This window comes from Rhinichthys klamathensis, unplaced genomic scaffold, assembly GCF_029890125.1.
Source record: "Rhinichthys klamathensis goyatoka isolate OS25496 unplaced genomic scaffold, OSU_Roscu_1.1 h1tg000107l_1, whole genome shotgun sequence".
Classification (NCBI taxonomy): Eukaryota; Metazoa; Chordata; class Actinopteri; order Cypriniformes; family Leuciscidae; genus Rhinichthys; species Rhinichthys klamathensis.
The window spans coordinates 647,970-663,642 of NW_026606645.1; the positions used below are offsets into that span (position 1 = coordinate 647,970).

Sequence of the window (15,673 nt, forward strand, 5' to 3'; positions counted from 1 at the left end):
CGTTTTTTCCGGGTTTCTCACGTATTTTAGCTCTTTTCCCGCTGTCTTCCCGTTTTATTATTTTCCCGTAAAATATCCCGTATTTTTACGCTCTGATTGTGTGAGACATGCTCGGGCAGATTCGGCTTGAAGTCGTTCATCCTCGGATGCGGCGCCGCGCGCGCTGTTACAAAAAAAGCTGTGAACACAGCCAAGCGAAATGGGGTCTTGCCGGTCTTGCGCACCCAACGCGTAATCTTTGCCGCGCTCGTGCGGACGCGTCAAGTATAAACAATTATACTCCGTGTCAGCGCGCGCTTTGATCGGTAAAGGAGCACAGACCTCTCCCTAATCATCTCCAGCAGCCCCCGAAGCACCACGTACCGTTTCCCTCGTAAGCTGATATTAGTATTTAAACATTCTCTGATAAAAAATGTTTAAAAAATGACACACTTTCTCTAATACACACACACACTGTCTCTTTCTCTCTCACTCATTTGTAGTTATAAACTCTTTAGACTTTTAATGATTAGTGCTTTATTTTTAAAGTTTGTGGTGGGTAAGAATCGTGTAAAAATAATTCCCTTATTTTGGGGATGGATTCCGGGAAATCTCCCTTATATTCAATGTTCAATGTTGACAGCTATGGACTTGTTGTTTCCAGCCGGTTTCGGCGCATGACATACGTCACGACCACACGTTAGCGATTGGCTATGGCAGATCCTGAGTGACGCTGGGCAGATCCAATAGTTTTGAACTTTAACAGAGAACCCGCCTACAAGGAAGTAAACGTTTCTCAATGGAGCGAGGCCAGACTCTCTGTACAAATGAAATGTACGAGAGTCTGGTAGAACCAGGCTAGCCTAACATACCAAACACCTTGTGTTCTCCAACATTGCTCATTTATGACAGTCGGCTTTGACGCAAATTGCCTCTGAAAGCGTACTTACAAGTGATAGAAGGCTATCAGAGACTTCTGCACCACATTATTGTCGCCATGCTCAAAAACTTTCATACAATTTGTCGCCTGTCCGGAGCTGGGATATCAGTTTCAGGGTCACACCACAACAGGGTGCAGCGCTTAGGCTCTGAGTGGGCCTGTGAATAACTAAGAGTCTGATTGGGGATGACACTTCTTAGATGGGGACAAATGGGGGGCTGGGCCCTCGGCTTGCTTCCGCTGACCCTGACACAACTCCTTTTGTGGTGCTGCAAGGGGTGGGTCACCTCTGTGTTTTTTTTTTTAAGAGAACCAGATTAAAAGGTTAATGGATTCAGTTCAGAAGACCTGCCAATCCTTTACAGTGCGCACACCAGTGTGAGGACAGATTTGTTCGGCATATTAATGCAGGATGAGGATGTTTTTGAAGGTGCCTCTGCTGCCCCCTTTGGGCAAATGTGTGACATTACAAGCTCAAAACATTGAGATGGGAGCAAGCAACAAATATACCACTACTTAATAAACAAGTGTATGCTACTTTTCTTGAAGTTCATAAGCAGCATACTTATCACTTGCAAAAATAGTATATTCTTTAAAGGTACCATGTCAACCATAGCTACAGCTAAAATGGCACATTTTCTACTTGTATTGATACTGCTGTCAACTTTTAATGAATTAATGAAACCTTCTTAACATCTTAATCTTAACAATGGATCTTAACAATGAACTTACTTGGTAAAGGCATCATTCCTCCAGTCTTCAACGTCACATGATTCTAATATGCTGATTTGATGATCAAGAAACATTTCAGATTATTATCAGAATCTGGAGAGAGAGAGAGAGAGAGAGAGAAAGAGAGAAGAGAGAGAGAGAGAGAGAGAGAGAGAGAGAGAGAGAGAGAGAGAGAGAGAGAGAGAGAGAGAGAGAGAGAGAGAGAGAGAGAGAGAGAGAGAGAGAGAGAGAGAGAGAGAGAGAGAGAGAGAGAGAGAGAGAGGTCCCTTCCCTTTGTTATGGGGACAAAATGATGGGGGGAAAAAGATGGCAATATCCGAAATCGTTATCCTTGCAAAGTTTTCTGTGATGGCTAGTGATTGCATTGTGTCAGTGAATGTCCTCACAAAGATAGATGTGCAAGAAGTGGCCGCTTGGATAAAAGAACTGAGTCAGTGACCAGAAACGATGTTCAGACTGTTCCAGTTTATGTCCAGCTGGCAACCTTTCCTTCACCGCAGCGCATGGCTGACTGCAGTGCTGTGCTTTAGAAGTCATCATTTTACTAAAGGTCTGTATCTTCATTTACATGCAATGTTATAGTAGTAGTAGTAGTAGTAGTAGTATTGTTGTATTTAAAAGATGTTATAAGTGATATAAAGATATTCACAATTAATATGTTTTTTATTGCTGTAGTGTAATAATTAATTTGCATGATGGCTGAGTGTGAACTTTAAAGCAATGATTTAAAAAGAGTAACATAATGCATAAGCTGAAAAGTTATATAAAGTGAATTAAATATTTTAAGTATACAAATTATATCATCAGATATTTTTAAAAGGGATACTGCCCACTTTAATGTAGCTAGTTAAGTTTAGCTAATTGTCACAATTTCCTAGGAAGATGAAGGATTAAGTAGCAACAGTCTTTAATAAAGTAAAGCAAACACAGGTAGATCCAAAGGTAATCGCAAACTAAACAGCACGTAGACAAACAATTCCAGGCGGACAATGAAGGAAACAAACTGAGGGACTTAAATACACAATGATAATGAACTGAATGCAGACAGCTGTGCTCATTAAATAAATCACCATGACAACAGATAGTGGCGGGAAACTAGGGCTGAATCTGAAATCGCCCCTAAACCCGCAATCACTAGTTCCTATGTTAGTCCACCAATACAGTTCACTTGAAGGAGTGAATGAAAACGAGTGAGTGAATTCGGACAGCCATTGAGCGTACATCGGCCGTACACTCGTTATTGCGGTGCATTGTGGGATTGAATGAGTGCACTCGATAACGTCCACTATGCTTTCGGACACCGCTACAAATTTGAGGGTATAGGGGGCAGTTTCGGATTCAGCCTAGAACAAAGGAAACTAAAGATGAACTAACTATGAAACCAACTAAACATAAAGCGTTTGTGGTCCGACAACCAGCAGTGTAGCCGAAAGGTCTGTAGATCCTGGTAGAGCCAAAAACTGAAGGGGCCGGGTGACAACAAAGGCCCTGGAGGGCAGTGCGGAGACGTAACCTCAAAAGTCTGCGGCACAGGCAGGGCAATTTCCAGCCAAGCTGGAGCCAGTGGGACGAGAAGGCATGGTGGTGCCGATGGGACGGTGGTCCCGGGTGGAGCCGAGGGAGCCAAGGCGGAGTTGGAGCTAAGACCCTGGAGGTCTGAGGTGGAACACAAGAGTCGACAGACCTTGGCTGAGCTGGCGAACTAGAAGTCCACGGTGGATACTAACAGGTAAGAGCCAATAGCCGAGAGACTGAAGGGCACCATCGTAGGCAGGGTCGAGGGACCGACTAGTCTGGGCAGAGGAGGTGGGAAACAGAGGCAAGTTGGGTGTATTCTTAACGGCATAGCAGTCTCTGAGCTGGGTTTGGCCAGCGGACTGGGTGGAATTGACAGAGGGAGGCTGTCATCCTCATCCAGCTCTTCTCTATTTCCCACCGGCTCATAGGTAGAAGTCGGCACACACACCTGATCAGACTGAGCGACTACTTTCAGCTCCGGGACAGACGTGGCCTCATGCTCGGGCTCCGTTGTGGGCATTGGCGTTGGCTCAGGGTCCGTGACGGGCATCAGCGCGTTCTCCAGCTCTGCGGTGGGATCGGGCTCTGGCTCTGCATTGGCCGTTAACGCTGGCATCAGCTGAGCACTGCAGACATCGGAGGATCGCCTCTCTCCACGTTCCTTCACTCATGTCAGGTTGGTCGGGGGGGGGGGATTATAATTGGCTCCAGTCCAATTCAGAGACTTTAGTGTCTCATCGTTAACGTCCGTTTTCACAGCCAGTTGACAGAATCGGGCAGTGTACTCCAAGATAGAGAGATTGATAAACTGGGGCTGCGATATCCATTTTCTTCTCTTTTGGGTCCAGTATTCTGTCACAATTAGTTCCAAGGAAGATGAAGGATTAAGTAGCAACAGTCATCAATAAAGTAAAGCGAACTACTTAAACATAACTGTTACACTAGTAACCTGCAGTGTAGCTAACTACTTTTTCAAAACAGTCGCTTGACTGTCATTGAACTACTTTTTATCATGAGTAGCTTGACAAGCTACATTTTCAAAGTAGCTTCCTGACATTGGTCCATGACAGTGTGATTGGCAAGATAGGACATTAGATCTCGCTTTGACCCAAGAGAATGTGTGAAACATAAAAAATCATAGTCCTTCACTCTGAAATAAATCGGAGAGAGGTGTCACTGTCCACCATTATCTTAGATCCAACCAACTGATTGATGCAGCGTGTTTTCAGCCTTGTCATCAGCTGCTTTAATTGAAGTCCAGCATTATTTACAGCCCGACTGACCCGGCAATCTGTGCAGTGTGTGTGAAAGCCGTTTTGAACTGCGACACATGAATATTGCATACAAGTCGGCGTTATACGATTTACAGTTTCCTTTGTTCTGATGGTGGCATCAACAACAACTGGGTTGTATTTCATCATCATAGATAAAATATTTGCAGATCTAACGAACCGTTTGATGGACTGCATTGATGCATGTGACAAAGTTTGTGTATGGGAGAGATTTTTTTTTTTTAGAAGCAATACATCAAATCACCAGAGCATCATATAAGGCAAACGCACTACGAATGAGCCGCGTTTTCTGATAGCATGGTTATAGCACTTGGGTCTTTGATTTATATTAGAAATTATATTTATATTAGAAAATTGTTATATGGATATTATTGAGCTCCAAACCTAAAGGAGTTATGCAAACATTTAACAGTACTCTACTGGTAGGCAGACAAAAGTATAAACATTATACTTTTTTTATATATATGGGTCTATGTACAGTAATATATTGCAAGGGGATCATCAAATTTGGGGTCTGTGGAATCAAAAATTAATTAAATAAATATACAATTATGAATTAATGTAGTTTTTTTTTGTTTTTTTTTAGCAAGAGGATCATCAAATTTGGGGTCTGGAATCCAAAAATAAAATATATATATAAATATGATGTCATATTTTTGGCCATATTTTTGGGTGGAATTATTCAAACATAACAGTATTATAGTAATAGAAAAGGAAAAAAATATAGATTTTTGTTTGAAATTTTTATTTATTTATATAGGATTATAGGGTTGTGAGAATATTTTTATTTTTGTATAAATGGGTCTTTATACATGAAAATATTATATTTATATTTTAGGAACAGGGCCCCTTGCAAGAGGATTGTCATATTGAGGGTTTGTGACATCAAAAAGTTAGGATTTATGAGAGGATTTATGAATAGAAGAGTGGATTTATGAATGGTAATGCAACTGGCATTGGTAAGTCACTTGACATGGCGGTTGTAGTATGTCCAAATTTCATACTTTTTTAACGATCCCGGAGTAAATTCAAATGTAGCACCTACTCAGACAGTATGTGATTTCAGACGCACCCCCGGTCTTTGATCTTAGCGCGTGGATGGGATTATCCCAGAATGCTCCAGGTGGATTTTCAGATAAAAGCATCTGCCAAGTAACCACAAATTTTAATATACCATCATTGAATTTCAGTAATCTGGTCAGTCTTGGTAAAAAAAATGGGTACTGTCCCCGGTGGCGTGTTTGGGAGTGCTATTACTTTTTTGAAAGGGATTTTGTGTCATATCTCCAATAACAGTCCTTTGCTGGAATTGCAGATTGCCCTTTTGAAGAATTGAATTGAGTCAGTAAGAAGAATGTTTTTTTTTATTCCCTTTTTTTCCCCCTTTCTTCTTGAGAAAACACTGGAGGACCACTTCTGCAAGACTTCAAGAGATTCTTGATTACACTATTAATTTTCATTATTTTGGGACCAGAAAACCTTGAGCCTTCATTAAATGGACACACTAAGGTGAATCTGAGTTTTGCTGATTTAAATTAAATTAAATTAAATTAAATAAACTTTTAAAAACAAATTTTTACAGTCACTTTTTGTATGGTAGTTTTTACTTTAGAAAAAATGTCAAATGAAATGTGACCTGGAGATTCACCTGTATACAATTGAAACAGACAAAATCAGAGTAGCATAATATTTATGTGTTTGTTTGTTTGTTTGCTTGAGTTTGAAGAACTTTATATCTATTCAACTCTATACTTGAGCCCACCACTGTTTTGAGATCAGGCCCAAAACTTGATTTTGCACTATCTTGGGAGATATGAGTGGAAGGATAGAGAGAGAGGAAGACTGACAGTGTGGAAATGTATTGAGGATCTATTCTTCTCTCCACTCCCTCTTAGTTAAACCCTGAGAAAAGCTTTGATTTCCCCTGAGAGAAGAGACAGAAGAACACACACACACATCCTTTGGTCCAAGTTTATGTCCTCCGTGCAAGATGTGGTCCGCTGCCCTTTACGACAGTATTGACAGTGACTATGTGAAGTGAATGATCGCATAACGGGCTGGACCGTGGAAGTAACACAAAATGTCTTTAAAATATTACATGTATTTTCTGTTTGCACATGGATGACTTTTATTTTAAAATATAATAAATAGGCCTGTTCACACCAAGAACGCTAACTATAAAGGTTACTGTCTATAATATCAGCATCCACACCAGGACGAAATCATTCTGTGTATTCTAAGCACGCGCTTCAGTTTTGTCGTCTGCCGCTTTAAATGCTCGTGCTCTTTAAAGCAGGATGGATTCTGATTGGCTCTCAGTGTCAGCTATTCTTTTATACTCAAAATCATTTTTAGAACTATGTCTTTATCGTTATATGTACCATCCTTGGTTTGAACGGACTTTAGTCCACCCTGTTGTCGAACATACTAGACGATTAGGGTGTAAATATAAAATCTAAATAGTTTTAAATGTGTGATGTGAAACTCTAGGTCATTGGCTTACCTTGAATTATAAATTAATTGTACATATTTTAAATTGAATTACTTTCCTATTACTTTGTCCATGCAGACAATCACATGGGATTGTTTCAGTATAGGTTTTTCAGATGTAGCCTATTCCAAGTATTAGTGTCAGTCTGCAAACACTGAAAATGCATACATGAATGGATTAATGATAATAATAATAAATGAATTCATGCTTTTTTTTTTCTCAGGGACAAAAATATGCATGCATTAAAATGAACCAATGACTTCTTAGTGAAGTGGCATAATGGTTAAACATCTGGACCGAAAGCCAAAAAGGTTTGAAGCACACACTTTGAGCAGGGCACTTGGATAAAAGCATCTGCCAAATTATTATTTTGTCATTCGTCAAACTTTGAGGCGTTTTGAGTGTACATTTTTAGACATGACCAGCAGATGGAGCTCATGTAAAGTATCTTTCTCCACGTCTAATATTCATTACTGCTAACTAACATGTTTTCCTATATAATTAATCATACAAGTATTTTCATATCAAGAGAGAAATATATGGAAAATAAATATGCAAAATAACTTGAAATTGGCTTTATGCAATTTATTACAAAACAGTACAAAACTACACTGTAAAATATTTTGTTAGGGAGCCTAAAAATATACTTCATGTTTTAAAAAACGTTAAAAAAAAATAAAAAAAGATGTAGGCCTACCTAATATGACGTAACAACATTAAAGGGTCTGATCAGACAGAAATAGTTCCTTAGTAACAACTGCACATTTTAATATTAAACATTGTACAATAATATAAATAAGCTCATCATGATAAAACCATTTAAATATAGTTTAAATACTGCTTGGAGTAATGTTACATTCAGTGTTTCAGTCAAGTGAATTCTATAACAAAACCGCTTTTGTCGACAACATCTGCGTCTGCGGTTACTGGCAGCCGGCTGTTTTCTGCTCTTCTGTGATTTCCCATTAACTGCATGAGGTCAGCTCTCAAATCCCAGGATTGGGCAGTGCCGGGTCATGTGACCGGATGGAATTCCACTTGCAGGGTCTCTGGAGTTTCCAAATCCCCCGTTCTGTTCTCCCTTGCTCTTCCGTACTTTCATTTCTGGCTTTATGCTTTTTGTGTCATTGGGCAATTCGACATCTTAAAAGTGTCTGTGTTATTGGTGTTCTCTCTGTTGCAAAAATCACAAACAAAAAAAAGTCACATTAATCTAATGCATAATATATGAAATGTACTATATGTGAAGATTACCTTGAGAATTGTCTTAGAGCATTGACATTAACTTTGGTATAATCTCTAGTTATTCTTAAGTATACCGTCATGTTTAGTGTATATATGATAACACTTTACAAGTTCACTTTACAAGTACCTAATTTCATTAGGTAACATTAGTTAATGAACATGAACTAAGAACAATCCATCTACATGCTATGTAGATGAAATGAAATGTTAATTAAAATCAAAAGTTGTATTTGTTAACATTAATGCACTCTGAACAAACAATGAACAGCTGTATTTTTATTAACTAATGGTAACAAATGAGACCTTATTGCAAAGTGTTACAGAGTATATTTGGTGCCATTAGATTAGTGTGGCAAATATTGTCTGGTATTATTCTACTACCGATTAAAAACAAAGTGACGTAATAAAAATGTCGGTACCTCTTCCAGCAAGACTGCAGGTTCTTTCCTTGCAATGTGTTTGGATCCAAGCAGCGCTCGATGACTTTACTTGAATTATTCGCTTGTTTTAGTTTCAGTCTGCAAACATTGAAAACACATCAAATTAATATGATTCAGTCTATGATATTGTCAACAAAGTTAATATGTGTATCCCTATGTCTACTTAGCAACTGTGTGAAATGCAAGGTAATTTATGGCATTCTATTTAATCTGATTGGAGCTTTAAAAACACTGTCTTAATTATGCATTAAGCCAAATACATTGCATATACATACACTGCATATAATATGTTTAATATCACATGCATATATTATGTTTTGTCACAGATTGACACTTACATGATTTCTACTTTGTCGCAGTATGGCCTAATGGGTAAAATGGAGAACTCTTCAATAGTGTCCTTTCGGAGACCTTTCTTCAAACTTTCCACACACCAGCATCTGTCCCGTACGTCAGCTAGAACTGTTGGGGAATGACATTGAAAGATTAACTCAAAATGGATGATTCTGATTCTGCACAACAACAAAAAAACACTCTGGCTGATGTTTAAAACAAAGCAAACACATTAAACCGTTATTGTCTTACCTCCACTCAGCTGAATACACACTACCGCGAGGAGCAGCAGAGGAAGGACTTTGGGTAAAAATGCCATAACTTGTTTGCTAGTGGAAAAAAATCAATAAGAAATGCAAAGATCAACTCCAATGGTTTGATGAGCTTTCAAAGAAAGTAGCAAGTGCTGCTGGAGCTGAAGTGAAAGTGTGAGGAGTGAAGCCTCTCCTCTGGGTTTTATAGGCCATTGAGAGGGAATCCCACTCCCACATCATTTCCCAGCAGTCGTGCAGTTTGGAATTTCCAAAGTACTGCCTGTTGGAGCAAGGAGTGAGAGAAAGTGATAGAAAGAAGAGGGAGGGAGGGGGGAATTGAGTGAAAACACAGTTCCAAATAAATTTAGGAAAGAAATAAAATGACGACTTTTTGACTTGCAAAGTTGGACAAAATTATTGATTATATATTTACAGAATGTATATATATACTTCTTAATGCTGCATGATTTATTTTGTTAGTCATATGTTACCTGAATACATTTGGTCACGCCAATGAAAGTTTTTTTAAAAAAGCAATGATTCAACATCCATAGCGGATAACATAATGACGCATATCAGTGTCAGCGCATCCAAACACATGTGAACACTGCTGCTATCTGACATGTTGAGGCCGATACCTCATAATCATGATGTCTGACAGAAGCCATATGCCTTTGGGATTTTTGGGAGATTTTGGGGTCATTTCCCTCAATTACATTAAATGCAAACTGCACATACCATATGGGAATACATTTAGTCCAGAACTTTATCTCACTCTATATATGTCAGATGCTCACCTTTTAGGTTCAATATATGATCCATCATATCTCTAAGAAATGCTGGGTTGTTTTAACCCAATTTGGGGTCAAATATGGACAAACCCAGCCATTGGGTTACATTTTTAAGTTACATTTTTAACCCAATGTTTGAGTTTGTCCATATTTGACCCAAATTTGTGTTAAAACAACCCAGCATTTTATGGATTTAGTTTTAATCAGGGTTGGAGGTAACGCATTACAAGTAACGTGAGTTGTGTAATCAGATTACTTTTTTCAAGTAACTAGTAGTAATTAACTCATATCTGAGTTACTTTTTCAATTAAGTAATGCAAGTTACTTTGTTTTCCCATGACTTGAGTGACAGCTCTCCTGTCCTCGTGTTGAGAGAAATCGTGAGTAAGTGCAGAGGTGTTGTGTGAGTACATTTACATTTACTTGAGTACAGTACTTAAGTACAATTTTGAGGGATCTGTACTTTACTCGAGTATCATTTTTGGGGAGTACTCATGACTTTACTCAAGTACATTTGAGAGGCAAATATTGTACTCTTTACTCCGCTACATTTCTATCCATAACCGTGAGTACCCGTTACTACTTCTAAAAAAAAAAGAAAAGGGGAAAAAAGAAAATCTCGGAAACCCTCAATTTGTTGTTTCCCTCTCAGACGTGATTGGATTGTGCAGGCGCCACTGATTGGGACAGCCTATCAGCAATCACCTTCAGCTTTCCGCCAAAGTCAACTCCATGGTCAGATTTAGATAAGAGACGAAACAATGGATGAGGACGCAGCAGGTCCATCCCGGGAATGTGCCAACCCGTGGCCCCACCTCGCCAGACTATTTTAATTTTCTGAACAAGTTAATGATAGTTTTCGCTTCAAGTGTTTGCTGTGTTTACCAAAACAGAACTTCATCATCGCCTACAAATTCATCCTCCAACTTGCGGATTAAAGCAACATGGTAAAAAGATGGAAATTACTTGATTTTACTTTCAATTCCTTTTACATTCTCCAAGCCGGTATTAACATTTTTCATAACTCCATGTGGGACGTTTCTGTACATAAATGTATGCACTGGGGCAATAGTAATGCAATATTTGCATTATACTCAAGATACTTTTAAAAACAAGTACTTCAGTTCTTTTACTTAAGTAGACATCTGACTGTAGGACTTTTATTTGTACTTGAGTAAAATTTAGCAAGGGCTATCTGCACTTTTACTCAAGTAATGAAGCTGTGTCCGCCTCTGAATGTGAGCAGGCATTTACTCATCTAACTTCAACAAAAAACAGATTCAAATTCCTCAAATGAATAAAAACGGTGAAATGCAAACTCAGAATATTACACAAACCTGCAATAATTAAATGTTAAATAATACAAATACACTTATGTATTTAGTCTCACTCTAGTCTCATACCTTTGACAATCCAATTCAACTACTAAGTAAAGATGATTTTAGATAAACATCACATTGTCACATTTGCTGTGTATATAATCCACAAGACGAAAGGAATTAAAGCAAAAGGAGTTTTAATGAACAGTAACATACTAGCATAACACTCTCAACATCAATGCAAGACCAAGGACCGAAGAAACTGAGGTCTTAAATACACAGGAATGGCAATCAACAGAACAACGAACAGGTGGGGACTAATAAAAAGGACTAAGGAACCATAACAAAGAAGTGGTGGGAAAACTAAGTCAAACCTAAACACAGGGACAAGAACTAAACCAAAACAGAATCTACACGTGACACACATCTGTGTTTTAATTTAAAGAGTGTTGAACTTTGTTCTCGTGCATCTTATTCTTCTGTGATTCAGAATGGCGGCGCGGCTGAAAGGTTTGTTTGAGCGGCGCCCTCTACTGTACAGGCGAGGATGTGCATTTACTTCAGCCTGAGGCTTATTCATTTCAATTTTTGTGTGAAAGGGCCTTTACATTTACAAAAATATATAACTTGTTTTTAAAAAACTTACAAGCCCAGCCTAGATGAGAAAAAGTGACAGAAAAGTAATGTAACGTATTATTTTTCATCAAAAGTAATGCAATTAGTTACTTTTTTAGGGAGTAATGCAATATTGTAACACATTACTTTTTAAAGTAACTTTCCCCAACACTGGTATTAATACGTTTTCCTTTAATTCCTTCAATTAATTTTTTAATTTTATTTAAATTGTATGTTTAATTCATAAAATGTAATTAAAATTGTATGAATTAAATTAAATGATTGCATAATTCTTTCATGTATTATGCAATCGGCAATCCTGCTCCTGCCGATCGACTGTCCTGCACAGTTCATCAGTTCTTGGTTAGGGTTGGAGATGAACTGTGCAGGACAGTCGATTGGCAGGAGCAGGATGGGGCACCCGTGATTTAAAACATTTCTTATATGGAACCTTTAGCATAAACACAGTTTATGTCAGAACCACACCGTTTTGGACACTACTGACTTCCATTATATGGACTAAAACATATTTATCAAAATATCTTCTTTTATGTTCCACAGAAAAATTGAAATCATACAGGTTTGGAATGACATGAGGGTGAGTAAATAATGACATGGGCTAATGTTACATTTTAGGTGCACTATCCCTTTAAGGTCACTTTATCTTTAAGTTAAGCAACATTTTGCCAGTACTAACAGTACTAACCTCATTGAAGAATAATGTTTAGTTTCAGAAATGTTATGTGCTATTAAAAAAATATTACACATGATATTTTTGAGTCGTTTTTAAGGCTTGATTTCTTTAATGGAACCACCTGAATGAATACCCTACTACAATATTTAGTTTATGACACAATGAGTTTAATATTTTTACTGAAATATGCTTTTTTATTTGAAGTTGACTCTCAAATGTGGACTGAAATGACCTTTTTGTGTGTGACTTTGATTCACGTTGCACAACTTGTTACTGCAAAGCTATCGCTCATTAAACAAAGCAACATGCTTTATAATATGAGTACTGGCAGTTATCCACAACATAACCATGAGCTCTACTCTTCTGCACAATACTTCAAAATAACTGAAACTCTTTCAAATGTCAAACAAAACTCCTCATCATTAAACATTAACAGATGTTTCCCTTCACTCAAAAACACATAAAATAGCACTTCATTCCAATGTTTACTCTCTACAAAGCACTAACAATGGTGTCTCTAAATAAAACTGCATAATTGAACTAATTCTTTTCAAATAAATAGCCTTTTTTCCTTCATTTTATCAGCTTAATCGGTTCCTCAATTCAAGCCTCAAAACTGCTTAAGTTTCTTTTTTCTTTTCTTTTTTTTAAATAGGAAAATGTATCTCTTGGTTTTTATTAGTGCAATGTTCTCAATATTTTATATACAACACTGGACCACAATTTCCTTAATACAATATGCACATTATTTTTAATTATCACCTTCATTTTTTTTTTTATTAGAATTACAAGACCCATGATTCATTTTTTTACACTGCAGCGAAGAATGTCCATTGTCCACCAGTGAAAGCTAACGCGAGATTTAGACCACGCTTTGAGAAAGCATGATGAGTAAGTTGTTTTGACCCATTTTCAATGGATGAAGCAAGAGACAGGAATGCAGAGAGAGAAAGCACAGCCGTTTACCACTTTTCACTTGTCAACCGTTATTATATGTATTTAGTGGTTTAAATATTTTTATCAATTTCATGCTTTCCTGCTGAATATAGGTAATTCTTTCAACAACAACAAAAAGACCCCAAACTTTTGAACGTTAGTGGAATGAATCTAAACTGAACCAAGCTAAACCTGATTTATCACTCATCCCATCATGCATCATCGCAATAATACACATCTACCTGTTCATGGAAGAATTTCCCATGGCAGCGTTGAAACTGTTTCGCATTGGATGTGGGAGTGTGACAGTGGTGAAAGGATCTGAGTTGGTACGAGAAAGGTTTTAAAAGTTCAATGCCTGTTCCGTTAGATGGTTTTATTCAGCGTTAGATAAGTGCCAATGATGACTTGTTTATTAGGGGGAAAAACTTCATTTTAATTGCATAGAGACTTGTTGCATACCTCAGTCAACTTTTGCAGAGTCACTGTGAAATAAGCAAACACTTCAAATTGTTCATAAGTTAATAAGATCAAGATTCTCAGAACTTAGGAAGGAGGATGTGCCATTCCCACATAAAAAAAATCAGGAGCTGGGAAGAACGGCATTCTTGGGAAGTCATGATCAACTCATTCACCCAGTATGCATACTGGTTATCATTGTGTGGCCCAAAAATCCCCTTACCAGTGAAGCAGAGAATTCAGAAAAGCAAATTGAGACATACATAAACTATAAATAAAAAAAAATAAGAAGATATGTTTGAAGATTGCGAAATAGCTTGGCTGTCTAACTGCTCTCTCTGACCATTGAACTCTATGATAGCAATCTTATGTTTACTTTATCGGGATACTTAATCCACACACAGAGCTCTCTCTGCTTTCAGTGTGTGTTGAAGTGATTCAGTCCAGAATGGTTGTGCAAGTTTTTTCAATCTGCCTGGCAGCAACACCACATTCTTTTTGGGTTAAATAAATCATGGCCAGTGTCTCCGAGAACTACAGTGGCTTAGGGGAAATCGAAACCTAACTAGTTTGTGTTTAGTAGAACATGCTGACTGCAATTGCTTTCTTCTGTTGCTCTTTTTTCTGCATTTAGTGCATAGTCATTTTATGCTAAATGATCATATTATTTGTATTATTATTATTTTTCATTCATTAATATAGTCTACAGTTCATTTAACTGCACATTTACATTTGTGATAGCATAATGCTTCAAGAGCTGGTCATGTTGTCACAATGGAAATCTGCTATTAAATGGCAAAAATTTCAAATCTTTTAAAATTACATATCTTTTAAAATGTAAATTATTCCAGTAATGCAAAGCTGAATTTTCAGCATCATTACTCCAGTCTTCAGTGTCACATGATCCTTAAGAAATCATTCCAATATGATGATTTGATGCGCAAGAAACATTTCTGATTATTTTCAATGCTGAAACCAGTTGTGCTGCTTAATATTTTTGTGAATATATCATTTAAAAAAATCAGGATTCTTGGATATCAGAGATATTGAAAATATTGACTTTAATGCATCAATTTTATGCAATAAAAATATTAATTTCTTCAAATCTTACTAATAACAAAGTTTACACATAAACTTTGAACGGTAGTGTATATATACAGCATCGCGATATTTAAATGTAAAATACTGAAGATAATTCATGAAACATCAAAAATGGAAAAGGTAACACAAAAAATGTTCAACCATTTGCCTAACAGAATGGTATTTAATTGACAACCTGATATTAATGAAACCTATATTATCAGCCTGTTCTCACATAAATGCGTCTCTATAGCACGCATTGTGTATTATCGTCCAATTTATACGCGAAAATGAGTTTTTACGTGCATATGATCCGCAGTTCATTTGCGTGTAATACACACACCCCACACCACTAATTCTACCCAAACGTATAACACGCACACCACACCGCTACTAAAGCTACCCTAACCAACCCATGTGTATCCCATGCACGTAAAAACTCATTTTCGCATATAAATTACACGATAAACACAATGCGTGCTATAGAGACGCATTTAGTGTGATCGGGTTGATATTATAGTTGTTGGGATGGATCCCTGGTGACAACTAGCCCCA

At 37.5% G+C, this 15,673-nt stretch overlaps 2 protein-coding genes across 2 annotated transcripts in view; one reads left to right on the forward strand and one right to left on the reverse strand.

The window, feature by feature from the left end:
- caly (calcyon neuron-specific vesicular protein) overlaps positions 1-15,673 on the forward strand; it is a 159,714-nt gene that overhangs the window by 123,253 nt on the left and 20,788 nt on the right. The gene's annotated exons all lie outside the window — the stretch shown is intronic.
- cxcl18b (chemokine (C-X-C motif) ligand 18b) lies at positions 7,693-9,420 on the reverse strand. The gene is made up of 4 exons (XM_056253547.1): positions 9,223-9,420; positions 8,976-9,099; positions 8,617-8,715; positions 7,693-8,126 (listed from the first exon to the last, which is right to left on the reverse strand). The coding sequence occupies exons 1-4, from the start codon at positions 9,287-9,289 to the stop codon at positions 8,063-8,065; spliced, it is 354 nt and encodes a 117-aa protein (XP_056109522.1). The 5' UTR covers positions 9,290-9,420; the 3' UTR covers positions 7,693-8,062.